Source organism: Bufo gargarizans, chromosome 11 (genome assembly GCF_014858855.1).
Source record: "Bufo gargarizans isolate SCDJY-AF-19 chromosome 11, ASM1485885v1, whole genome shotgun sequence".
Taxonomy (NCBI): Eukaryota; Metazoa; Chordata; class Amphibia; order Anura; family Bufonidae; genus Bufo; species Bufo gargarizans.
In genome coordinates, this window is record NC_058090.1 from 91,302,303 (window position 1) to 91,329,252 (window position 26,950).

The 26,950-nt window shown below is 45.8% G+C and overlaps 1 protein-coding gene across 1 annotated transcript; it reads left to right on the plus strand.

Moving 5' to 3' along the window:
- The first annotated feature begins 1,114 nt into the window (after nt 1–1,114).
- LOC122922148 lies at nt 1,115–21,027 on the plus strand. Its single transcript, XM_044272647.1, has 9 exons — nt 1,115–1,235; nt 11,954–12,256; nt 16,538–16,594; nt 16,855–16,962; nt 17,770–17,817; nt 17,956–18,003; nt 18,906–18,951; nt 19,043–19,067; nt 20,608–21,027. The coding sequence occupies exons 1-9, from the start codon at nt 1,181–1,183 to the stop codon at nt 20,662–20,664; spliced, it is 747 nt and encodes a 248-aa protein (XP_044128582.1). The 5' UTR covers nt 1,115–1,180; the 3' UTR covers nt 20,665–21,027.
- Nucleotides 21,028–26,950: the final 5,923 nt, after the last annotated feature.

Sequence of the window (26,950 nt, forward strand, 5' to 3'; positions counted from 1 at the left end):
AACTAGCACTGGATATCTTCGGCAAATGTCTGGAGACACTTCTGCCGGAAGCTGCCAGGAGGTCCGACCGCCCCGTTAACTATAATCTGGACCAGCACAAAATTTAGTCGCAACCTGGGAAATATGCAGAGACTTGGCTGGACTCAAACCGCTTTTATAAAGGATTATGTGGATGACGCACTGTCATGAAGGGATCTGTGGATGACACTGTTATGGGGGATCTGTGGAGGACACACTGTTATGGGGGATCTGTGGAGGACACACTGTTATGGGGGATCTGTGGAGGACACACTGTTATGGGGGATCTGTGGAGGACACACTGTTATGGGGGATCTGTGGAGGACACACTGTTATGGGGGATCTGTGGATCTGTTATGGGGATCTGTGGATGACCCACTGTTATGGGGGATCTGTGGAGGACACACTGTTATGGGGGATCTGTGGATGATACTGTTATGGGGGAATCGGTGGATGACACACTGTTATAGGGGATCTGTGGAGGACACACTGTTATGGGGGATCTGTGGAGGACACACTGTTATGGGGGATCTGTGGAGGACACACTGTTATGGGGGATCTGTGGAGGACACACTGTTATGGGGGATCTGTGGAGGACACACTGTTATGGGGGATCTGTGGAGGACACACTGTTATGGGGGATCTGTGGAGGACACACTGTTATGGGGGATCTGTGGAGGACACACTGTTATGGGGGATCTGTGGAGGACACACTGTAGCTGATACTTGCCATCACGGCAGCTTCTAGTCCCTCAAAAACTATATATCTCATATATAAAAATGAAAGTACGGAAACGTTACATGATGTTTTAAAAAAAGTATTTTATTTGCAGTGAAAATACAAAAATGTAAGAGAAGCCCTACGTGTCACAGTCAAATTTCTTAAGATGAATAGAAAAAAAAGATGGTTTTTAAAGTGAATGTACTAGCAGAAAAAAATAAAAATGAGTCTAAACTGATTAAAAAAAACACTAAAAGCATTAAAAAAGAAATCTATGAGAAGAAAAGATGTGAATGATCAGCAGCCTGGTGGTTTATCTGCAGCTGTCAATGTGCAGCACTCTCTGTTGCTATGGAGACCTCAAAAGGAGGGGAGGGAACAGGAAGCACAGGCAGCGTCATGTGACGTAGGAAAAAAATATATGGTGGATCTGACGGCATCATGGAGATTGCAGAGCTCCTGAGGATCCTTGTGTTTGCATGCCTGCTAGCTATAGGTGAGTAATACTGCATGTGTAGACAGCGGCGTGTCCTGTGTGGTCACCGGGAGCATGCAGGGCCTTGATCGGGCTGTTCTCGGAACTGCCTGCTCCCAGTGACCACATGTGTCTCAGAGCGGCTCGCGGCGCAGGCACAGGTAAGGGCTTACCTCTGCATTGCAGGACTTGGGAATAAAGATGGCAGATCGCATGTGTTCGTCGGCAAACTGGCCATCACTGCTCAGGAACATGTCAGTCACTGCCTGGTAACCCTTCCCCTGCTGCAGGGTACAGGGCAGCTTTTAGGGGTATAGTCACACACTGCAGGTTTGTTGCAGCATTTTTTTGCGACTCTCCCGTGTACATTCTGCATTATATAACCCCATCCGTGTGCATAGACAACCCCATCTCCCTGCGCATTCTCCCTGCACGACCCCGTCCGTGCGCGTTCTCCCTGCGCCACCCCTTCCGTGTGCGTTCTCCCTGCGCCACCCCTTCCGTGTGCGTTCTCCCTGCGCCACCCCGTCCGTGCGCGTTCTCCCTGCGCGTGTGTAAATCGACCCTTATCTCAGCCATGCAATCATAAAGCAGTGGCAGGAAAAGTTAGGAGACTTATGACTGCTGTGTATCTATTAACCCTAGACAATCTGGTGTATAGTAATGAAAGATGGTGCGGTGTCCTGATTGGCATGGGTGGAGGGGTAGTCAGCCAGCTGGGGTGCAGTCAGAGGGTGAAAGAAACAATTTATGGGTTAAAAAGCTCAATGCCTTGATATAAGTGATGTAGGAGCTGGCAGTGTCCTCCAGAGACACGATATACAGCAGGTGCCTTCTGGTCCTGCATTGAGCACTGCTTTCTGAATTGCTTGATTTGGGCACCAAGAACATTAATTTCGCCCTATCACAATTATATTGGCAAAATGTGGTAAGCAGCAGTCTATGGCTCATTCCTGGAGCAGGTAGGCACAGGCTGCTGATGATATCACTCTCCATCTTGCTTCTATGAAGACTTCTGTTATGCTTGCCAATGCTCTCAAAACTTTCGGCAGGCTCCTGGAAGAGTTGTTAAGTTTGTCGGGGCCCCATACAAGTGAATGGGTGGTCATCGGAATCAGCCCAGATATCCATAAACTGTTTTCAATCTGGCAACTCTCCCAGAATTATTTGGAGTCCCTCAGATTTTGGGCCTCCTTTGCTATTCACCCAGTTTCCAGGGCCTCCATCCTTAATTGCATCTGTGTCCTCAGGGTACAGATAAAGTTGTGTGGTTGTCAACACTGATTAGACAAGGGAACCATCAGTTCCCTCTTCCCCTGCTGCTATGCTACTACAGTATCCTAAATAGTAGGGTAGCCACGCCCTATTATGCAAGTCACACCCCTAAGCCAACTCCCATTTTTTGCAATGCAAGTATCACCATCTCTGTGTATTACTTGCCTCTCATGGACTTCTCAAGCACAACTCTAGTTTTATCACTCAGGCACTGCTAACTGCCTCTGCTCCAGGTCCTCTACCTTCTTATGTCTCTGCTCCAGGTCTCCTATCCTCTGTGCCTCTGTTCCAGGCCTCCTACCCTCTTACGCCTCCTTTCCAGGTCCCCTACCCTCTTACGCCTCTTCTCCAGGACCTTTACCCTCTTGTGCCTCTTCTCCAGGTCCCTTACCCTCTTGTGCCTCTTCTCCAGGTCCCTTACCCTCTTGTGCCTCTTCTCCAGGTCCCTTACCCTCTTGTGCCTCTTCTCCAGGTCCCTTACCCTCTTGTGCCTCTTCTCCAGGTCCCTTACCCTCTTGTGCCTCTTCTCCAGGTCCCTTACCCTCTTGTGCCTCTTCTCCAGGTCCCTTACCCTCTTGTGCCTCTTCTCCAGGTCCCTTACCCTCTTGTACCTCTTCTCCAGGTCCCTTACCCTCTTGTGCCTCTTCTCCAGGTTCCCACCACTCTAGTGCCTCTTCTCCAGGTCCCTTACCCTCTTGTGCCTCTTCTCCAGGTCCCCACCCCTCTAGTGCCTCTTCTCCAGGTCCCTACCCCTCTAGTGCCTCTTCTCCAGGTCCCCACCCCTCTAGTGCCTCTGTTCTAGGTTCTCATGCCTGCAGTTACTTTTCCCCATCCTTTGGTGCCCCCAGTCTAGGCTTTCTTGCCTCTTGTAGCTTTGCACAAAATCCTTGTTACTTTCATACCACTGCTTCATGTTCCCCTCTTTCTAAAGCCTCTTCCCTAGGCTTGCCCCACTTATGCCTCTTCTCTAGCTCCCCACCTCTATTACCTCTGCTTCAGGTCCCCATCCTTCTTACAACCCTGCTCAAGGTTTCCTTTACTCTTGTGCCTCTTCTTTAGGTTCCTCACCCTATAATGCTATGAGCTGGGTTCCCCTACATCTAGTGCTTCTCCTCCAGGTCCCAATCCCTTTAGTGCCTCTGCTCCAGGTTCCCTCTCGAGTGCCTCTTTATCGGTGCTCCTCCCTTTATCTACCCCTTGCTCCTTGTCCACCTCACTGTAGTACCTATGCTCCAGGGTTCACTACCACTGGTGCCTTTATCTCAGGCACCTCTCCACAGTGCCTTTGTTCTAGGACTCAATCTCCATACTTGATTGTCACCAGGTCCCCTTTTTCTTTGTGCCTCGGCTCCAGGCCCCCTTCTCTCTCACTACCTCATGACCTCTTCTCTTGTCCAAGGTTTTCACCTTAATCTGCCTCTGTTCCAGGACACATCCCTTTAGTTCCAGGTTTCCATCTCTCTAGAGTGTCTGCTCTAGGTTCCCTTCCTTCTTGTGCTTCTATTCAGGGCTGTGGAGTTGGAGTCTCAGTCAGAGGCAATTTGGGGTACCTGAAAAAACGAACAGACTCCGACTCCGACTCCTACTAGATTTAAATTGGAATAAAAATTTTAAAAAAAGCAAGTTTAAATGTCCCAATTCACAGAAAGTTATAATTAATTACCGTATTTTTCGCCCTATAAGACGCATAGGTTTTTAAGGAGGAAAATAAGAAAAAATATATTTTGAACCGAAAGGTGTGCTTTTGGTGGGCTTTGATTGAACTAATGGTGGTCTGTGGATGGCAATGTTATGGGGGCATCTGTGGATGGCACTGTTATGGGGGCATCTGATCTTATGTGTCATCCACAGATTCTCCCCCCCCCCACATAACAGTGTCCCTGTGTAGTGAATGGGGCCGGCATCCGTTTCTGTAATGGCAGCGGGGCCCGGTGCCTGCTTCATTCATAAAGTGGGCAGAGCAGGCGTGTGACGTAGTGTGCTACGCTACGAGCGCCCACCCGGCCTCCTGACTGCCAAGAAGTTAGTAGTAAGTAGTACAGCGCTAGATTTAAGATGATTGGAATACTTTAACAATACTCACAAGTTAGATATGATTACCGTATACTACAGTGAGCAGGGCCCGGTGTAGTAGAATGCAGTGACTGCACCGGGCCCCGCTGCCATTACAGAAACAGATGCCGGCCCCCAGCCCCTCCTCCCTCTCAGCCTATTCACCGGACGGTCGCAGCATTCGCCCCATAAGACGCACTGCTATTTTGCCCCCATTTTTGCAAAAAATACGGTACTTCTCTACTGTAAGAATAAAGGCCAATGCATGCAGTGCGTCACATTACCGCAAAACAAACACGTTAAGTGACCGTGAAGAAGCATGCTTTTCATATGCTTCACTATATGGCACGCAACGCACAGTTAAGGAGCGGCAATACTTTCCATTATGTTGTCTTCCACTGTTACATGGTTAACCTCCTAGCCTCTCACTGATAACTGATGAGGTAAATGTGTTTTTTGCAGGACTAGAGACACTTGTATAAGTGAAGGGAATGGATGGTCAATAGCTCAAGACTGAAGCTGTAAACCATTAGAAAAACTGCTCTCATTGAGCTAAGGCCATAAAAACTTGTAAACTCAGATTGTTGGCTAAAAGGGGTTGTCCGAGTTGTGAAAATAAATAATATAGCACTGAAAATCTGATATATAAATGAGCTAAGCAAGTTTTATGCAAAAAAATAAAATATCTATTTCCTAATTTCCTTGGTTCTTTTCTGGCCCTTTGTTTACATGCAATAAAAACAATCTCTGCCCCTCCCCCTGCACTGCTAAGGGAGTGGCTACAAGAGCTGCCCTGAGTGACATGTCTGCCTGCTGGGAGACTCTGCAGCATGCTGTATGTGTAGGACTACAAGTCCCAGCTGTACAATGACACTTCTAAGGAAGTGGATACAAGAGCTGCCCTGAGTGACATGTCTGCCTGCTGGGAGACTCTGCAGCATGTTGTGTGTGTAGAACTACAAGTCCCAGCTGTATAATGACACTGCTAAGGGAGTGGATACAAGAGCTGCTCGGAGTGACACGTCTGCCTGCTGGGAGACTCTGCAGCATGGTGTATGTGTAGGACTACAAGTCCCAGCTGTATAATGACACTGCTAATATACAAAGGATCTTCCCTGTACCTTCTTGTGCAATGCTCTCTAGTCTGTCAGATCCTGTGCCCATAATTGTCACTGCTGAGGCTAGCCAGTATGTGCAGCTGAAGGGGTTAAGAATCTTAGGAGAGAGAGAGAAAGCAGATGGCAGTTAGGGGGGGGGGGGGGGAGCGTGGCCAGCACAGTGACGTCTCGTGTACAGGATTGTAAACGACCTTTATCAGAGCAGGGAGAGAAGCTGACATCACAGGTCATGTGACATCTGAGAAACCAGCCACTGGAGATAAAGTGAGGTAATTGGAAAGCTGTTACATTTGCCCAGTTAGGAACATAGAAAGAACATAAAAATAACTCGGACAACCCTTTTAAGGCTGAGGGGAACCTAGAGCAGAGGTATTAGAGGGGGGTGTAGAGCAGATGTACCACAGGGAGGAGGATCTGGAACAAAGGCACTTGAGGGAAGAGATACTAGAGGGGATCCTGCTGCGGTGGTACTAGGGTGAGCAGTACCTAGTAAAGGCACAACATGTAGGACCACCTTAGAGCAGAGCAACTATAGGTAAGAGGGCCTGAGGTAGAGGGCTATTTAGCAGAGGCATTAGAGGGAGGGGGGCCTGGAGCAGAGGCACTAAAAGGAGATGGAATTGGAGTAGAAAAGCTAGAGGGAAGGGGTCCTGTGTGTGCAGAGGTGCCAGAGGGAGGAGGACATGGAGTAGAGAGAAGGGAGCAGAGGTGCTAGAGAGAGAGGAGCATGCAACACTCAGTTTAGGGGAAAACTTGAAGCAGAAACACTAGAGGGAAATAGTACAAGGGTAGAGGCACTAGAGAGAACAGGACCTGAAGAAGAAGAACCAAAGGCAGGAGGACTGAGCAGAAGCACAAAAAAGGAAGGGTATCTGAGTTCAGGTTCTAGGGCAAGGGGACCTGCTGTAGGTACACTAGACAAAGGTAATCTTGCCGTACAGGCACTAAAAGGACACCATCCTGGAACAGAAGCACAAAACGGATGGGGACCTGGAGCAAAGTAACTCTAGAGCAGAGGCACTGGAGGCAGTGGAACTTGAAGCGGAGGCATGAGAACAATGGGTACCTAGAGCATAGGCGCTCGAGCAAGGTGGTGGTCTTTGGATAGAAACACTAGAGGGAGTAGGTCCTAGAATAGAACCAGGGCTGTGGAGGACTGAGCAGAAGCACAAAAAAAGGAAGGGTATCTGAGTTCAGGTTCTAGGGCAAGGGGACCTGCTGTAGGTACACTAGACAAAGGTAATCTTGCCGTACAGGCACTAAAAGGACACCGTCCTGGAACAGAAGCACAAAACGGATGGGGACCTAGAGCAAAGTAACTCTAGAGCAGAGTGTCACGGCCACGGTTATGGTCGTGACTCCTTGGGAGCCGCATACAGTTGCCCGCGGTTGTGGTTGTTGTGTCAACCGCAGCTGAGGCATAATGTAGTTGGCCTCAGTGCGGTTGCCGCGGACAACAGCTATGTGTGCGATTCCCGGGGAGTTGTGTGCGTGTGTGGATGCACTTTGTTTGTATGTCTGGTGTGCACTTGTTGTTGATTGGTGCGCACGTAAATCTTCCTTTCACTGTGGCTGCCCGTGGCAGCGTCTGGTATGTTGTACATGTGGTGGCAGTGTCCTGGCCTTCGGGCTGTCTTTCTGGACGGCTGCCACCCATGTCATTGCCAGCGGCAACAGCCACAGTGTGATCTGTTGGACACTTCCCCTGTCTGTGACTTTCCCTTCTGTGGTGCTGGAAGGGTTAACTCCCTTCCCAGTATGTGAGTGATGTCACTGGGTGTGTCTGACTGTGGGTGTGGCTTCTTGGCCTATAAAGCCTGAGTGTTTTGCATGGTTCAGTAGGTTGCTTCAGCCCTGCTAGCTGGAGCAGCCTCCTGTGTATTTGACCTGCCTGTGAGAGCCACCCCTGTGGTCATAAAAATTATTGTTCTTGTTGATGTCTTTATGTTGGTGAGGTTTTTTGTTCTTCTGTTGGGAGCTTTCTATGTTTTGGTGCAGCTAATGGTTCTGGATTCCTGTCTCTTGAGGGATCCAGTCAGCAAGGCTGTGGCAGGTTGGTAGAACTACTTAGTTCGCCTGCCATTTCCATTAGTCTGTTAGTGTTCCCCTTTTCCCAACAGCTTGGCCATTGAGACTCCTGCTCCTCTGTGCCAAGGAGGAGTAGGTCGTCTACCCAGCTCCTAGCGCAGGGATCTGCGGAGGGTAAGATAGGGCTCCGAGGTTCCTGCGCATGGGTCCTCCTACCTTAAAGGTCGGCCCATGCTGGTTAAGAGTTAGGGTCAGGTTAGGGATGCTTTGAGGAGGTGACCTGCTGCCTATCCTGTGCTCATGGCCGAGTAGCCACTACAACACCTGGCATCGCACGGCTGAGGGTTTCCCCCATCCGTGACACAGAGGCACTGGAGGCAGTGGAACTTGAAGCGGAGGCATGAGAACAATGGGTACCTAGAGCATAGGCGCTCGAGCAAGGTGGTGGTCTTTGGATAGAAACACTAGAGGGAGTAGGTCCTAGAATAGAACCAGGGCTGTGGAGTCGGTAGATAAATGCTCCGACTCCTCCGTATTTGGTACTTCCGACTTATTTAATATGCACATGTACTTTATACATTCCTTGAAGGAAAGAAAGGCAACATACATGTCATTACCACAGAACTGCTGGCTAGGAAGCTGCTGCCTTCTCCTTTGTGTGCTGATCTTCTGCTGAAGATAGGGCAGTGGGGGGATCCAGGAAGGGGCAGGGGAAGGGGCATTTATTGTAAAACATGATTTCCCTTGTAGAATCCCATAGTCATGTTTAAAAGGGTGATCCGAGTTGATTTTTTTGTTCTTTCTATGTTCCTAAGTAAATGTAACAGCTTTCCAATTAACTCCCTTTATCTGCAGTGGCTGGTTTCTCAGATTTCACTGAGGGTCACATGACCTGTGATGTCAGCTTCTCTCCCTGCTCTGATAAAGGTAATTTACAAGCCTGTACACGAGACGTCACTGTGCTGGCCACGCCCCCCTTTACTGCAGTCTGCTCTCTCTCCTAAGATTCTTAACCCCTTCAGCTGCACATACTGGCTAGCCTCAGCAGTGACAATTATGGGATCTGACAGACTAGAGAGAGCATTGCACAAGAAGGTAGGGGGAAGATCCTGTGTGTATTAGCAGTGTCATTATATAGGTGGGACTTGTAGTTCTACACTTACAAGTTGCTGTTGATTCTCCCAGCAGGCAGACATGTCACTCAGGGCAGCTCTTGTATCCACTCCCTTAGCAGAGCTGGGGGAGGGGCAGAGATTGTTTTTATTGCATGTAAACAAAGGGCCAGGGAAATTAGGAAATATATAAAAAAAATTTTGCATAAAACTTGCTTACCTCAGTTATATATCAGATTTTCAGTGCTATATTATTTTTTTTCATAACTCGGACAACCCCTTTAAGTCTCTGCTGCTTTGTATATAATGTTTCTCCAGGTCCCAATCTCTTTAGTGCCTCTGCACCACTGTCTAGTGTCCCTACCCCAGATCCCCTTCCCTACTATCTCTGCTTCAGGTCCTCTTCCTTCTCATGCCTCTACCCCAGGACCTCTAATCTCTAGCTCCCCTGTTCCAGGTTACAGAAAATACCCCTTATATTGTGCACAGTAAATCCCCTCCCCCCCCCCATTACCTTTAAGAACAAACCGCCATATCAAATCCTCAGATCAGACCCCATATTAAACCTCAGATCAGACCGTCTTTAGACCTCCATGTCAGACCCCTGCATCAGACCTCAGATCAGGCCTCTGTCAGACCTCCGATCAGATCCCCATGTGAGATTCCCCCCTCCCCCACCCCCTTTCAGACAGATCTCTAATCAGATCCCTGTTATAAATTCACTTACCACTCCTGCTTCGCCACTCCTTGCAGTCTCTCTTGCAGTCAGGCACCCTGGTCTTCACTGGGCCTCTGCTGCACTGTGACCTTACTGCGTACATCAGGTAATAGTGCACGCACTAATGGAAGTGCATCCTTTAACCCTTTCTCTACCAGCACCATACATGTACGGCGCTGGAGCAATGTCTAAAACATGGTGCTAACTCGCGCATGCAGCGAGCACCATGGCCAGCAGGTCTATGCTGTTTCAAACAGCAGAGGCCCATGACTAATGACCACGACTGGCAATAATGCCGATTGCGGTCATTACGGCCTTTTAGATGCCATGATAATGGCATCTAAACAGTGGAAAACCTGGAAGCGCACGCTTATGGATTATTTCCGGCATCCCTCTGCAGCCTATGGGGTTGCCAGCAATTCACTTTAATAGGCTGGGTCTCTCTGAAAAGACCCAGCGTACTAGAGCTGCAATTCTTATGTTGGCCATCATGAGAAATCAGCAACTCATGTATTACCAGAATGCTGTATGGAATATGGTAATATTGAATTAAAAAAAATGAGTGAATGTTTAGCCTCCTAGGCTGCCTGCAAAATCATAAAAATCATGGACATCACCACGTCCGAAAAACACTTATACTAGTAAAATATAAAAATATTTACCCTAAAAAATTTATAACGCCCAGTGTTAAAATAGTATAAATAAAAACTACAGATCATCCTGCAACAAAAATTAGCCCCCAAACAGCTCAGTAGACATAACCCTAAAGAAAATGATGGTGATGGGCAAAATATATATTTTTTTTTTTCAAAGTATTAACTTATTCTTACAGTATTTAGACATATATAGGGGGAGATTTATCAAACTCGTGCAAAGGAGAACTAGGTTAGTTGCCTATAGAAACCAATCAGATTTCACCTTTCATTTTCCAGAGGAGCTGTGAAAAATGAAAGGTGGAATCGGATTGGTCGCTTTGGGCAACTAAGCCAGTTCTACTTTACACCAGTTTGATAAATCTCCCCCATAAAACCTATACATATGTGGTATCGTACTCGTACTGACCCCATTTCATCTATTTCACTTAATGTTTGTGTGTGTCGTTAAAAGATAGCTACAGTGTCCCCCATAACAGTAACCTGCATAGCCCCCCACCCCTTAACACTGACCACTGACCCCCTCACAGTGCCCAGCCTTCCTAAAATGGGACCTCCAGAGCAGCCCATTCCCTTAACTTTGACCTTCACAGCAGCCTGCCCCTTTAACAGTGAGTTTCACAGTACCCCACTCCCTAGACAATGACCTTCTCAGGGGCCCGCTCCCTTAACAGTGACCTCTACAGCACCCCGCCCCTTAACACTTAGCTCCATAGGGGACCGTCCCCTTATCAGTGTCCTCCACTGTTCCCTGCCCCTTAAGTGACCTCACAGTACCCTGCTGCCTTAACAGTGACCTCCACAGCAGCTGCTATTTTAATATTGACGCCCGCCCCCTTGGCAGTGACCTCCGCGGTGCCCGCCCCCTTGGCAGTGACCTCCGCTGTGCCCGCCCCCTTGGCAGTGACCTCCGCGGTGCTCTGCCCCTTTAAGGCTAGGGCTACATGACGACGTGTCGCACAACAATTTTTATAATGATAGGCTATGGTGTCACACTGCGACATGCTGCGACTCGACAGTCGCAGAAAAATCCATCCAAGATGGATGCATGTAGCAGTGTCGTTGTGCCCTATGTGTCGTGCAGCCCTAGCCTAAAGCCGACCTACAGCAATGAAGAAAAATGGCTGGGTTGTTATGGAAACCTGGAGTAAAACTGTGTGTATGTGGAGACGAAGAGCCTACGAGCTTCTATTGGCTGATAAGGGTCATGTGACCGTGTGTATGGCAGTTGAGATATGAAGAGAGAGGCTTGTATTGGCTAATGCAGGTAATTTTTGGGGAATATCTCGGGAACGGTATGTCCTAGAGAGCTGAGACCCCCCTTCCCCCCACACAAGAGTTCTTTCCAGGTAGCAAGGGATGTGTATGCCAAGTTTTGTTGAAATCGATGGTTGCGTTCGCGGAACGAACATACATACATACATACATATACACATACATACATACATACATATACACATATATACAGTCCTTTTTTTATATTTTATAGAATTGCGTAGATCACCCAAGTGTTTTGACCAGCTGAGTGCCTTGACCCTAACCAAAGACGTGGGAAAAGTGGATGCCATGTGTAAAATGTGCCGTCTGGTTGTTTCTTTACTGTTTTGCTGGACACCTCTGGTCTTTACCGTGGAAAATAGCACTGTATGGGGCCTGGAGTTATCTATGGCAGAAGACCAAGTTGGCGGACAGAATTGGGAGGTGGTGGCTTTTCAGTAAAGTAGAGAATTACTGTTTTACTGTATGTAAGATCCCTTAACGAATACTTTCTGTTCTGTTGTAGTACAAGCTCCAACTCATAACATATGCGGGCATTTAAATTCCGACATCACGTTGTCTTTTGCATCTTTGGGTATCAAGAGTGAATTCAAGCTTACGTCCCCCAAAAAAGACATGCTGATTGCAAAGACTGAAAATGGCAAAGTGACTTTCATATTGAAGGACAAATACGAGCTTCGTGATAATGGGACGGAAGTGGTCATAGCAAATGTGAATGAAGATGATGCTGGAAGATACACAGTTGACATTACTTTAAATGAAGATGGTGAAATGAGAACTGAGACCTTTAACGTCACCATTTGTGGTGGTATGTTTTCCTGGTTATTGAGTTTAAAGGGCAAACCAAGGGCAAATGAACATTACAGAAAAACAAGTCACGTAGTGTGGATAGTGCTGACCGTACTACAGGGCGGCGGGGGATGTCAGACCCTGAAGATAAGACTCCAGATACCTGCTGTACTGACAGACGGTTTGGTCTCCTGGTTGACCATGTGGTCCCAGTTATGGCTGGGCTCCATTATCAGGTTGAAGCAGAGGCCTACATGAGGAACACCTTGTCTTGTAGGATATGCAAGAACTCTAAATAACCTTTCAGAAACAAATTAAATTGTCCCTGTAGAAGGTCAATGCAATAGGATTCTTTTACTTAAGATTGACCATCTATCATGGACATCAGATTCTACTATACCTAGAAATACAGACACCAGGACCCTGATCATCAGGGTGTGGACAATACTGGAAACCTAGTCCAGAGGATGGAGCCACTAGACCCCCAGGACATGGAATTTGTTCGTATAGTCATGTCTATTTCCATTGTCCACATAAGGATTAAAAACATCAATACAGGGGGTTCAGCTGGAATTGTTGTTCTATAATTCTCCAATTCCTTGTAATGCAGACATGTCTGTATTCTAAAAAATGGTGGTGTCTCAGGACCACCTCCTCCATACCCTTCTGTGCCAGCAAATGTGGGGGTGTCCTAGAGTTAGCAGGATAGTATAAGATTATGTTGGTGTATAGAGCACTGGAAGGTTTTAGGGGACCCTATGGATGTCTTGGTAGTGTATTGGGGTAGGGTTGGGCGATATCAAAAATATTCAGACGATAACATTATTAAGAAATTTATCGCGATAACTATATATATCGCGATAATTACCCGTTTAAAAGAAAAAAACACAAGGAGACATTATACTGTATGGGGGCCACAAGGAGACATTATACTGTATGGGGGCAGCCACAAGGAGACATTATACTGTATGGGGACCACAAGGAGACATTATATACTGTATGGGGACCACAAGGAGACATTATATACTGTATGGGGACCACAAGGAGACATTATATACTGTATGGGGACCACAAGGAGACATTATATACTGTATGGGCAGGCTGCGGGGCACAAGGAGACATTATATACTGTATGGGCAGGCTGCGGGGCACAAGGAGACATTATATACTGTATGGGCAGGCTGCGGGGCACAAGGAGACATATACTGTATGGGCAGGCTGCGGGGCACAAGGAGACATATACCGTATGGGCAGGCTGCGGGGCACAAGGAGACATTATATACTGTATGGGCAGGCTGCGGGGCACAAGGAGACATTATATACTGTATGGGCAGGCTGCGGGGCTCAAGGAGACATTATATACTGTATGGGCAGGCTGCGGGGCACAAGGAGACATTATATACTGTATGGGCAGGCTGCGGGGCACAAGGAGACATTATATACTGTATGGGCAGGCTGCGGGGCACAAGGAGACATTATATACCATATGAGCAGGCTGCTGGGCACAAGGAGACATTATATACTGTATGGGCAGGCTGCGGGGCACAAGGAGACATTATATACCGTATGGGCAGGCTGCGGGGCACAAGGAGACATATGCTGCAGGGCACAAGGAGACATATACTGTATGGGCAGGCTGCAGGGCACAAGGAGACATATACTGTATGGGCAGGCTGCAGGGCACAAGGAGACATATACTGTATGGGCAGGCTGCGGGGCACAAGGAGACATTATATACTGTATGGGCAGGCTGCGGGGCACAAGGAGACATATACTGTATGGGCAGGCTGCAGGGCACAAGGAGACATATACTGTATGGGCAGGCTGCGGGGCACAAGGAGACATATACTGTATGGGCAGGCTGCGGGGCACAAGGAGACATTATATACTGTATGGGCAGGCTGCAGGGCACAAGGAGACATATACTGTATGGGCAGGCTGCGGGGCACAAGGAGACATATACTGTATGGGCAGGCTGCGGGGCACAAGGAGACATTATATACCGTATGGGCAGGCTGCGGGGCACAAGGAGACATTATATACCGTATGGGCAGGCAGCGGGGCACAAGGAGACATTATATACCGTATGGGCAGGCTGCTGGGCACAAGGAGACATTATATACCGTATGGGCAGGCAGCGGGGCACAAGGAGACATCATATACTGTATGGGCAGGCTGCGGGGCACAAGGAGACATATACCGTATGGGCAGGCAGCGGGGCACAAGGAGACATTATATACCGTATGGGCAGGCTGCGGGGCACAAGGAGACATTATATACCGTATGGGCAGGCTGCGGGGCACAAGGAGACATTATATACCGTATGGGCAGGCAGCGGGGCACAAGGAGACATTATATACTGTATGAGCAGGCTGCGGGGCACAAGGAGACATTATATACCGTATGGGCAGGCTGCGGGGCACAAGGAGACATTATATACCGTATGGGCAGGCTGCGGGGCACAAGGAGACATTATATACTGTATGGGCAGGCTGCGGGGCACAAGGAGACATATACTGTATGGGCAGGCTGCGGGGCACAAGGAGACATATACTGTATGGGCAGGCTGCGGGGCACAAGGAGACATTATATACCGTATGGGCAGGCTGCGGGGCACAAAGAGACATTATATACTGTATGGGCAGGCTGCGGGGCACAAGGAGACATTATATACTGTATGAGCAGGCTGCGGGGCACAAGGAGACATTATATACCGTATGGGCAGGCAGCGGGGCACAAGGAGACATTATATACTGTATGGGACCTGGTAACATTATACTGTATGGGACAACAATTTGTAACCCCTCTGCCATCAGTATAATAATGTCTTGTGGCCCCCATACAGCAATGTCTTCTTGTTGCTCCGGTATGGGGGCAACAAGGAGACATTATAGTTTATCAACTGCCATCACCATGGGCCGCAGAAGACATAGACAGTACAACCTTTATTTCTGACACCCGGGCCGTTAGGGTCTCCTCTTCCCCCACCTTGGCTTGGACACGGACTGCTGCCTGACTTTGCGTGCCTCGCTCCTGTGCTCGGCCAGTGGGCGGAGACTTGAATATAGGAGCGAGGAGGATCCGGGGGGCGGCCGCTGCAGGAAGTAATATGTACGGTATGCATATGCACGATGCAGGGGCGGGCTGACACAAATTTAGGAGGGGTCAGCAAGCATATGACTGCCCCTATGATGTCACCAAATACCGTGGTTATTTGGAAACGGCGATATCGCCATATCGCTGTTTTATAATACCGCGGTGTATCGTTGACACCGGTTTACCGCTCAACCCTATATTGGGGACCCTATAGATGTCTTGGCTGAGTATTGGGGGCTCTGTGATTGGTAGCACAGTAGCATGAAAATGAGCGAAACTAAATGTATTTGCAGGCACATATGCACCAACTAAATACCATAGGGTAATCGAATGCGGGCAACAGGGTACTGCTGGCTATAGCTTCTGGCACCAGACAAAGTCTGGGGCTGATGTTTCCTCGCCATGACCTGTTCAGTAAACTGGAGGCCTCTATAGATAAGAGAATGATCCCTGTTGCTTCGTCTTTACACAAAGGGTCTACTGTCTTAAAGTATTTGATACATACCAAAATTGCACTATAGATGTGATATTCTGAAAGAAAATGGGCCGTATGAACAAGGGTCTGTTCACATCATGTTTTTGGTTGGCATTTAGAGCATCTCCCAACTTACACTTTAAACGTGTCCATAGGACTCCAGTAGTCAGGCTGCATTCAATAGACTGTTCTTCTGCCTGGTATACGTCAGATTACCACGAATGAGTAGATATGGGATAGTATGGTGGACTACACTATTTCATCTCTTGAAGGCCAAACAGCTGTTCCCAACGTTATATACAGTTTTAGGTTCTAGTCGCAATGTGTCTGCTGGGTTCTTGCAAAGTTTCCATTAGGAGGATTTCTCTATGGAAGCCTTGGGCATGTACAAATTAATGGATGCCTCCATGACCTATGCTAAAACAAAAATATTTTTTTAAATATCTACTGTAGTGTAACAAGGGTCGTCCTGATGGACACTGCTGAAGGAGGCTTAAAGACCACTTGTCATAATGGGGCCATTATTCACAGCGTAATGAGGGCCTATAGATACTTTTAACATATGCATCAGGGGCTATGGAAAACGTCCACTGCAGACACAGTGTAAAAAGAACCAGAGACAAAAGAACATGATTTGAACATAGCCTAAGATATGATGAAACCAAAAACTGGTCTGGATGTGGTGTGGTCATTTGGAGATGTTCCTCTGTAATCTCTAATTATTTCTAGGTGACCAAGATGATAAGTCTTCATTTTCAACTTCATCTTCTTCGGTTCCAAATACACGTAAGTCATCATGATCATCGATGATATAAAGTATAAATATAGATTATTCTCCCTTGAAAATTACTCTCCATGCCAATGAAGGCCAAAACTGGAAAATTAGATGTTTCCATACGTATAGCTAACTGGGTATCCTTGTTCTGAGGTGGTATTTAAAGGGTACAGTTGTGTCCATTAATACATTGGGGATATTGATGGTCTATTCTGACACAGAGTGTAAGATTTTTAGTAATTCTTCTAACGTCTGGTTTTACTCCTTACAGAAAGGACACATAGATGGATAATCATAGTCTCCTTCATATCGGTGTTGATATTATCTGTGGTGGTGTTGTGGAAGTGTTGGAAGTGGTCATCAGACTCAAGTGGACAAGGTACGTCCATCTCTGGATAAAAATATAATATCTTCTTACAGATGACATACTGTAATTACACATTGAATATAAGTTGCTTAGTCCTTAGTCAGTCCATGGCTTCACCACGGTATACACTCCAAAAGCAAGGGCTGCTGGATAATTTTACATTTTTGAAATATGGGGCAACTGGTATCCAACCTGGGGAGTTATTTTGCCATCCTCTGGATTAACACAGTATTAGAGGTTAGAACTGATGGACCTGTGTCTTTTTGAACTTTTGGAACTATGTAAGATACAGTCTACTCTTCATATATGTTCTCTTGGCATGTAGAGCAAGAGGCCTCTTACTTTTCCTTAATTGAATGCCCCAGTCCTTGGCATTAAGTACTTTGGTAACCAGTCCCTGCCCTCCAGAAGTTTAATACTACAGTTTAATGTGTCTGCAGTTCATGGCAACCAGTGGCCTTACCCTCAGGAGAAGAATCTGTTGGCTTTGCATTTGGCATTAGGCCTTGAGGATGCTGATTCTCCGTGCAGAGAGAGTCACAGCTGACATAGGGAGTCTTAGATGCCATGCAATGTTCCCTGGGAAAAAGGATATGCAGATTAGCTCTCCTCCAAGAGAAAGAAAGTGTGTCTTTGTGGAGCTTCTACTAGAGGTTGCTACCCCTATTGTCCCAGATTTTCACAGGCCTTGCAACATAACGAAGGATAGCAGCCAATCCAAGATTGGTGACTGATCCTCTTAGCTTCCGTCTTTATAGAAAGGGACTACTTTTCGAATAGTCTTCTACACGTATTATAGTAATCTGTTGTTATTTCCAGGTGATCCGAATAATGAAGACCACGTGAATTTTCCCATTCAAGAAACAGGTAAGTCAACTTTATCCCCTATAACCTAGCACTGTAATACAGATTATTCTCACCTCTCTTAGCTTCCGTATTTATAGAAAGGGACTCCTTTTCTAATAGTCTTCTACACATATTATAGTAATCTGTTGTTATTTCCAGGTGACCAGAATAATGAAGACCACGTGAATGTTCCCAGTCAAGAAACATGTAAGTCAACTTTATCCCCTATAACCTAGCACTGTAATACAGATTATTCTCACCTCCAAGTTATGGAGTATCAAGTGATTACACAGCTATAGTCAACTGGGTCTGTAAAGATCTGGGAGGGAAGACTTCAGACTCTTTTTGTGGCCATATCGACTGAGTGACCTAGAACATTGTTGAGGGAACTTTGATCTTCCATCAGGAAATGTCCATCAGTAGAAATGTAAAGAGGGATGCGGTAGACCATGAATGTGGGGTTTCTTGGGCCAACCAGAGAAAATTATTCTCTAGGCCCATGTCATCAATAAAGTTTAATATGTTTTTTTCTCACCTTTTTAGAGACCACTATGGTAGTATAACCTGGACCTTTCAGAGGTCCCTCTGGTTCTGGGGTGGTGCAGTCCAACCCTGTAGTGATGGGTTTATGTCAGTGAAACATACAGTACAATAATAAATTGGTAAAACCGGGTAAAAGTGCCATATTGTTACTGTTTATGCACTTTGAGAAAACTAGACTGTAAACTCATAGGCTAGAGTCCATAGATCATCCATGGTCCGTAGTCCTCTCAAGAACAGTGACCCACAAGGAAAGGGAAAGACCCAATCAATAAAGAAGTTGGCCATTTTGGGCGACCCCTTCCTATATGACAGGTCTCCTGAACATAAGCTGGTCATGGTTCTCTGCTCTGACTTATTGAGTTCCTGAGTGGTGAATCTCACAGGGTATTTAAACAGTAGTTAGATAGGCTTGGCAACTCTCATAATTCTGATCTTTGAAGGTTCTTGGTATCACTCCCATGTGGTTGAATTCCCATTGATGGTCAGGTCATTGGGACACAAGCCAAATCCCTATGATACATTTTATGAACATGATAAAAACTGTTGTTCTTCTGCTCTCTTCTTAGACACTGAAAAATCTTCATTTATCAATATCCATCAAGGAAAGTCTGAGTAAGAAACTTATCTTTGACACTTGTGCTTATTTATGTGATTGGTACAAATATTCAGTCGTTCTAAGGTCACTCTTATTGTCTCTTTATAGAGTCAAAGACCAAGAAGATGATGAGGTAAGTTGAATAAATATATTTACTATTGCTTTTTATGGCTGTTCTTTCTATTATAACTGCTAATACGAAGGTGGTTGGCCATTTTGGAGTTATAGAGCAGAGTCTGGATTATGGGGGGGGGAGGGGAGGTACTATATTCTCCTTGCCAAGTAGGTGTAAGGAATCTTACAGGCCAGACAATACTTCTCTGAGAAAAAGAAATATGTAAACTCACTATAATAACATTATGCAAGAAACTTTCTCTACCGTTGTTCAGCTGACGGTTACTCCTCCCGTTCTCGAACGTGGTCTCAAAAGAGCGAGGAGAGTTTGTTGGTGTCTTAACTTCCCTTGGAGCAAAATAATTGTGCATGTTGAAATCCAACAGCTTGATCCTTCTTTCTCCCAACATCTGCCGTCGATTCTCATTATATGATTGGCCGGTCCCAGATTAGGCCAACCTTTTTAAATATTCATTTATTGCAGAAAGGAGGATGAGGCTAGTTTCTTCAGTGTGAATTGCGGCAAGCTGTTCCAGCAGAGAATTTTGTGTCTGGCCGGATTCCAGCAGACAATGCTGTGGTTTGTGTCCGGTCTATTCCCGGCATTGTCTTCTGGACCATCCTTCCAGAGTTCACACTGCAGGTGCGAAACTAGCCTAAGATCTTCTTGATCATCAACCAAAGAGACCTAGCCTATTCTATAATGATACAAGTGCCTTTTAGGTGATTTGTAGTCCCTATTTACTATTGATTTTCTATCTTGTGTATTGTAGGAGCCTCATCATCAGTGTTTTTTGTTTTTGTTTTCTTTATTTTTCTCAGGGATCTAAGGTTAAAGATGAACCAAGTAATAATCTACTACATCCCGACTGTATATTAGACAATAGTTGGTAGTTACCCTGATAGGCCCAAATAGCCATCAGTATATCAAACTATTATTTATGGGCATGGTCCTGGAAGCTACAGATCTTGACAGAGTATATCTGTTTACACCTCCAACCATATACAGACAGCCTGGAGGACTCCTATTAATTCCCTAGATGAGTAGTTTAAAATGCGCCAATGAATGTGGTACTTGGTTGGTCTGACAGTGGGTGGAGGTTAAGATCTCAAGGCCTCATATGTTCAAGAACACATAACCCAAAGTCATAGAAACCAGCTGAGCTTTCTACCTACCATCCCCAAAGCGATGTGGACACTTTACTTTGTGCCGGGTGGCTGACGTTCTGGGTGCCCATTGGCATCTCCACTCAGATCCAGAATGTTATCACTTGACTATGTCTATGTGACTTTCTAATATCTCATTAAGGAAATAATACACTAAATAGTAAATAGGGAGAAGAGACAGCTATGACATCACACCAGCCCAAGCAGCAGACATGGGGGGGAGGTCATTTTATCCCATTATGTTTGACCAGGGAGACAGTTTGGTTTTTGTTCTGCTCAGTTGTTAGATTACTACAGTGATGTGGAGACAATACTCCATGGACCTTTAGCACCCATCTCTGGACATTTCTGTTTTGTACTTAAGTAATTGCATCTCTTTGTCTATTTTACAGCTCCGTATAGAATCAACTGGAACAGAGAAGATCATCGTGTCTTCCTCTCTTTATTAGGCTTTTTAGGATATGGATAATGTTTTTGCTGCCTAGGCCACTGGTTGAACCGTTTAAACAGTCCTAAGATTTCCCACAAGGCACATATTTTTAAAGACTTTGAGAATGAAAGTTTTTTTACTTTGCACCTTTGACTAAGTGGAAGAGCATACACAGATAACCATTTCAAAGATGTTCAAACTAGTTTAGTGCTCTCATTAAAGGGGTTGTCCGGGTGTGGAGCTTAACCCGGACATAGCCATAATTTCACCCAGGCAGCCCTCTCTGACATGAGCATCGAAGCAGTTCATTCTCTCCCTTGCCCTGCGCAGGATAGAGCAGAGCAAGGGCTCTTTTATTTACTATAACAAGGCTTCCGCCCGGCAGTGTATTCAGTGACATCACCGGCTCTGATGGGCGGGCTTTAGTGCTGCCCTAGCCGTTTTACATCAGTGCCGGTGACGTCACCGGGCTCACTGCTAGGTGAAAGCCTCCGCCTGGCAGCCCGAAGAAGAGCCCAGTACATCACCGATACTCCACAAAATTTCTGATTCAGCGCAGGGCAAAGGAGAGCATCGGAGCATGAACTGCTCCAATGCTCTTGTCAGGGGGCCTGCCTGGGTGAAAATGGGGGTATGTCCGGGGTCAGATCTGAACCCGGACAACCCCTTTAAGAGAAACTAAATAAGAGTATTGCAGGTGTGATACCTTTTAATGGCCAACAAAAATTGAAGTATTGATGTTACATGGCGAGCTTTCGAGACATCACCAGTCCCTTCATCCGGCGTACTACAAGAATATATGAAGAAACAGCAATCAATATATATACACAATAAAAAGAGAGACAAGGGGGAATGAATGGACCTTTGAAAAATAATAGAACAACATATCAAAGATCTTGAGAATGAGTCCTTAATTATATTACAGATAAAGTGTGTGAAAGTTTTATGAGCTCTGAAAGATATTCAAAGAAATCACGTGCCTCATCACATGTGCCTACTGAAACGGGAGCATCACAAATGATCCACCAGCTGCACATTTCTAAGACACAACTTCCTTCATCCTCCTTGGATATGATACTCAAGCTAAAAGTTGCCTCTTTATTAACTTTCATTAAAGTTTCTGTATAAAAGTATTTTTTAGGAGAAACCATTTCATCTAAGAAAGTTTCCCCTTGATTAGTGGATGAAGCCTTGATCAAATTTCAACTTGGAGCCATACTTGGGCAAAGCAATGGTGCCATCCTCGTACCGTGGTCTGAGATGACCATCGCTTGCATCACTGACTATTTTTTCATCCTACTTGGATATGATACTCAAGCTAAAAGCTGCCTCTTTTATTAACTTTAATTGAAGTTTCTGTATAAAAGTATTTTTTAGGAGAAACCATTTCCTCTAAGAATGTTTCCCCTTGATTAGTGGATGAAGCCTTGATCAAATTTCAATTTGGAGCCATACTTGGGCAAGGCAATGGTACCATCCTCATACCGTGGTCTGAGCTGGCCATCGCATGAAACATCACACTAGCAACAGAAGACGCTAAACTGGTCAACAAAGGAGACGGCGTGGAGCAAAATTGTAAATAATCGGCCAGTTTCAGATGAAATTTTCCAACCTGGCCAAACATGTTTTTAGTAGACAGAAGTCTCCCGTTGGCCATCAAGCTAGTTTTTCAAGCAATGGTCAGCTAAAATAGCCAAAGTCAGGTGTTTAGGCCAACGTTTGTCTCATGAATGGGCACCTAAGGAAGTCACTCAAATCATAAGGTGCCCATACAGCCCTTTTTTTGGCTGCTCGTTGTTTGAAAATGCGATCCGCCCATTAGTTGGAAAATGTGGACCATTGAACACTACATGTATATGGTATAACCGCTGGGATTTGTCTGCTCGTTTGCCATTGTGCTAAAAGACCAAGCAGTCTTGCCTTGTATGCTGTTGCATGAATGATCCTACAATGACAGTGGGGACATTCATCCAAGTAGTGTAGATGTCAACATTCATTGTAATGTCAAGAAAGGGGCTGATGGTTCTAGCGGGACAATCTTAGATGAGCTTTAGTTCAGACTAACTCAAGTTTGTTTTTTTTTTTGTTTTTTTTTTACATATCTGATAGCTTTTCTAGTTGTAAAGTCTAAAGCATTAACATAGTCTCTAAAGTAAGTGACCCCTTTCTAATGCCAGCTGTACATGGGATTGTCCTTAGCACAACCTCCATTGGTGCTGTTGTATCTGAGACACATGTTCATCTCAGGGCCAACCCATATTTATCTTTGTCCACCCAAAGTTGAATGATCTTCCCTGCGATGTGCCAAATTGATAAAATGCTGTTTTTATATTTGTATACGTATAAATCTATTTTTATATTTTTTTTAAATGAATAACTTATTATAAAATATTTATTTACTGGCCTCTGGCACTACACGGGTAATGATCAATTTTTTGGGTGTTGATAAGCTAGGTTTCTTGATGATGCGGTCATCAAGTTGTAGGGGAAATGATATGATTGAACGGTTTACACCAAAAGCTTGTCGATTTTCAGGCATTAGATGGAAGAACCTCACAGGAGGGCAGATATATTGCCAAAATATTATGATCCAGCTCCAGTGCCCTTCCATTCCCATGTCTTAAAATTGATGGCTTTAATAGTTAATGTCATGTCATCATATGTATTTATTGCAGGTCCTCCACATTGGGCATTTCAATTTTATTTCTATGCAACTGTTTATGGTTCACCAGTAGGTGGCAGCAAACATGGCAGAGCTACATTTGCAGAGAAGTCTCCCTCTAAGGGAGAGAAGAGACTAGGTAGTTAGAGGTCAGTGTGAGCCTACCCTTTTCCAAGGGAGGTTGTGCAGCAGGTTTGCATCCCTACTGGACCGGCCCTGCCTAAGACAGCTAGAGCACCTTCAGCTCTGCTGGAAATGGAGGCCACAGCCTGGAGCATCTGAAGCCAGGAGGTATACTTCCCTGGTACTACTTAAGAGACAGACTACAGAGAGAAGTTGCAGCACACAGCAAAGGAAAATATTTTATTTAAGCTTGTCAACACAGCAGAGCCAGGGAGCAACAGATGTAGCAGAGTTAAGTTTGTTTGCCTGCCAGTAAATGCTAACACTTGCTGGAAACCAAGAGAAAGCCTGTGAATTGTTTGGAGAAACGTTTATGCCAAGTAAAACTGCTTTGAACTTCATTGCAATGTCTGGACTCAATTATTTCTTCATCCCCTAAGTTAACTGCACCCTTTTTCTGCTACAACGCCTGGGGTCCAGTGTATCCAGGTAGGAGCACCGTGACACATGCACAAAACACGGCTGTGGCATCTAGGCAGTTAGACAGAAGGATGGGTGCCAATACAATGCCATGGCAGCCAATGGCCTAACAACCCCCCCCCCCCCCCAGCCTGTCATGACTGTATGCCTACTAGGCTGTGCCACAGACAGCCGATACAGCGACCTACTAGGTATATCGGTGCATTATAAAAGCCATGTACCCTAGTGGTACAAAAAAAAATAAAAAAATGTTAAACGGTCACTGAGCTTTCCGGTAAACTTTTGATATGTCATAGCCACTTATCAAAGGTGTTGATTGGTAGGGGTCTGAGTGCTGAGACCCCCACCAATCGCTACAACAAGGAGAGAGAAATGCTTCTTATTATTTATCCATCCAGACACTTTAGTAAAGTTTCTACACCCAAGAGATGTTTTCTAACCAGGGCTGCCAGGATTGGGCGAAATTTCTGTGATGGAAATTTTAAAAATGAGGACCTCCTCCCATTGCTGGATGATTTCATTGCTCAGCTCATAGTGGGTTTTTGTGTTGGGTTGTGTGGTGGCTCGAGTGGATAAACTGGATATCTAACAGTGAGATCCTTGGTTCAAATCTGACCACAGATGATATCTGTTGACTGTTAGTAGTAGTAATAATGGTTAGTTTGCAATGAAAATGTGTTTGGAGATAAAAAAATTTGGGGGGGGAAATTACTAAGTGTAGGGAGACCACAACACACAAACCTCTAGGTGAATAAAACCATTGGTTGAATTCAAACCCAGGGCAACATTACCCCAAAACACCAGTGCTAACTACTGAGCCACCGTTCAGCTTAACACTAGCAAGCATGCTGAGGTGAGTGTTGGCATGGACCTGCAACGAGAGGAGGCACCATTGTTTTTGTAATGACATCTCTAATCTTTTCAGTGTTTTCAACATGGTGGTTAGTGCTGGTGTATTACTAGTACTGTGATACTTGGTTCAAATCCCGACTCTTGCCTGAAGATTGTGTGTTCTCACTGGGTTTCTTCTTACACTTGACTATGGCAGTGTAATATCTTGCTGTTATATATGGGTCAGCAAAAATAATTTGCATTTCAACCTCCTCCCATTGCTGGACCATGTCATTGCTCACCTCCGAGTGGTCTCTTCTGTTGGGCAGTGTGGTGGCTCCAGCGGTTGGTGCTGGTGTCTTAGAGCAGTGAGGTCCTTGGTTCAAATCTGACCAAGGATGAGATTTGCATGGAGTGTGAGTTGTAGTAATTTGGTGAGAAATGGTGGTAATGTGTGAGATGGAGAAGTGGTGGTAATGTGTGTAGTGAGATGGAGAAAAGGGAATATGTTTGGATGTCAGCTGTGAGAGGAAAATAAATATGTTTGGACTGGATGTTGGTTGTGAGGTAGGATTTAAAAAAAAGCAAAATGTAACTTTTGGACTTATAATTTTTTTAAAAACTATATTGGATGTTCCTTGGTCTCCACTCAGGGAGACCACTATTAATTATACCTGCATAGCACAAAGAATACTTCCATTCATCTCTTACCACCAAGCTCAGGAAGTGTTGGATCCACATGCATGCTGGGTCCACTCTGCCTTTTACCATTTTTGGTGCCATAATGGCCTCCATTACAAGGGATGCAGGTACCAACATGCATGCCGAGCCCACTCTATACCTTTCCTTGTGCTAGACAGCTTCCAATGAATGTAGTGAGAGCAGGCCACAGCTTTATACTGAAACTAATTAAAATCAGCCTATGGGGCAGACAGGCTAATCAGGAGTGCACGACTCGCTGGAGTGCCACATTGTAAATCTGCAAAAAAAAGGGGGTTAGTCAGCTTCCTGAACTTTATGGCAGCCATTATGGCGCATTACAGGTAGTATTTAGTGTTAGGACCAGTCTTACAGAGATCGCCTTGACGTTTGGCAGACGGGCTCAGATGGTTTTGTACAAATGCATTTGCCAAGCATCTCACTTTATAAATAAGCGTAATATTAGAACTATAATTTTTGTGACTATGGCATTATTGTACTTGATCTGATTTGCAGGTTGCTGTTGCATTGTCTTTTTTTCTCTAGGTCTTTGCCATGGCGGCGTGCACCTGCGCATTGGGATGTGCTGACTAACCCCCTTTTTTTTGCAGATTTACCACCAAGCTGCATCTTTCATGAGAACACAGAACCTCCTTCAGATAACTCACCTCATCCACTTGATCGCGCAGCCGGGATCCTCTTCTTTGTTCTTCTTGAAGGACCTGCAAAAGGACCCTCACTGCTGTCATGTCAGCGCAGGTACTGCTGAATGAAGATAGAAGGACCTTCTATCTTCTGTAGGAAGGCGCAAGGGTCCGTCATTAACGGAAGGTATGTGTCACCGAGATTCCTGGCCTCGGTTAGGTAAGAGTCAGTAATTTCATGTGTCAGCGGCAGCTACTGCTGGCTGACATGGTTTTGCTATTTAATATGGCTGTAAAGCCGATCCGGGCCGGCTCTTACTGGGAGCAGCCAAAGTGCAGGGTGGGTGGCTGTCCCCCACGTTCCAGGCCGGGGTCTTGGTTTGGGCTCTAAAACACAGGCAGCACTGTCAGGTCGAGAGAATGTGCTCCTCTCTGACATTGAAGCTCTGTCAGTCTCTGTGTTGGGACCTGGGAGTTTGGGCCTGCGTAAAGGCCTGCTACCTTGTTGGCATGAGAGCAGGTGGTTTCTGCTATGTCCAAGGTCTTATGTGTTGCTGCATGGTGTGAACAAACACCAGACTCAAGGTGACTGTTTTCCTTGAAACTGATTTATTGTTGGCCTATCCTTATGTGTGAATAAACATCAAACTGTTTAAGTTAAAGACGTTGTCGCTGCCTCTATACTGCGTCCGCAAGCCTGTCTACCACAGCAAATCCCCACATTTGGTGTTGGATGTGGGAAAACGCAGTGAGGCAGGCCTGAAGGTCGAAAAGTTTTAGTTTTCCCCGACACAAGTGTATGTACTACATTTAGCCGGCAAGGTTATGACCCGTGTCCCCTGACAAAATGGAGGCGGTCGTGAAGG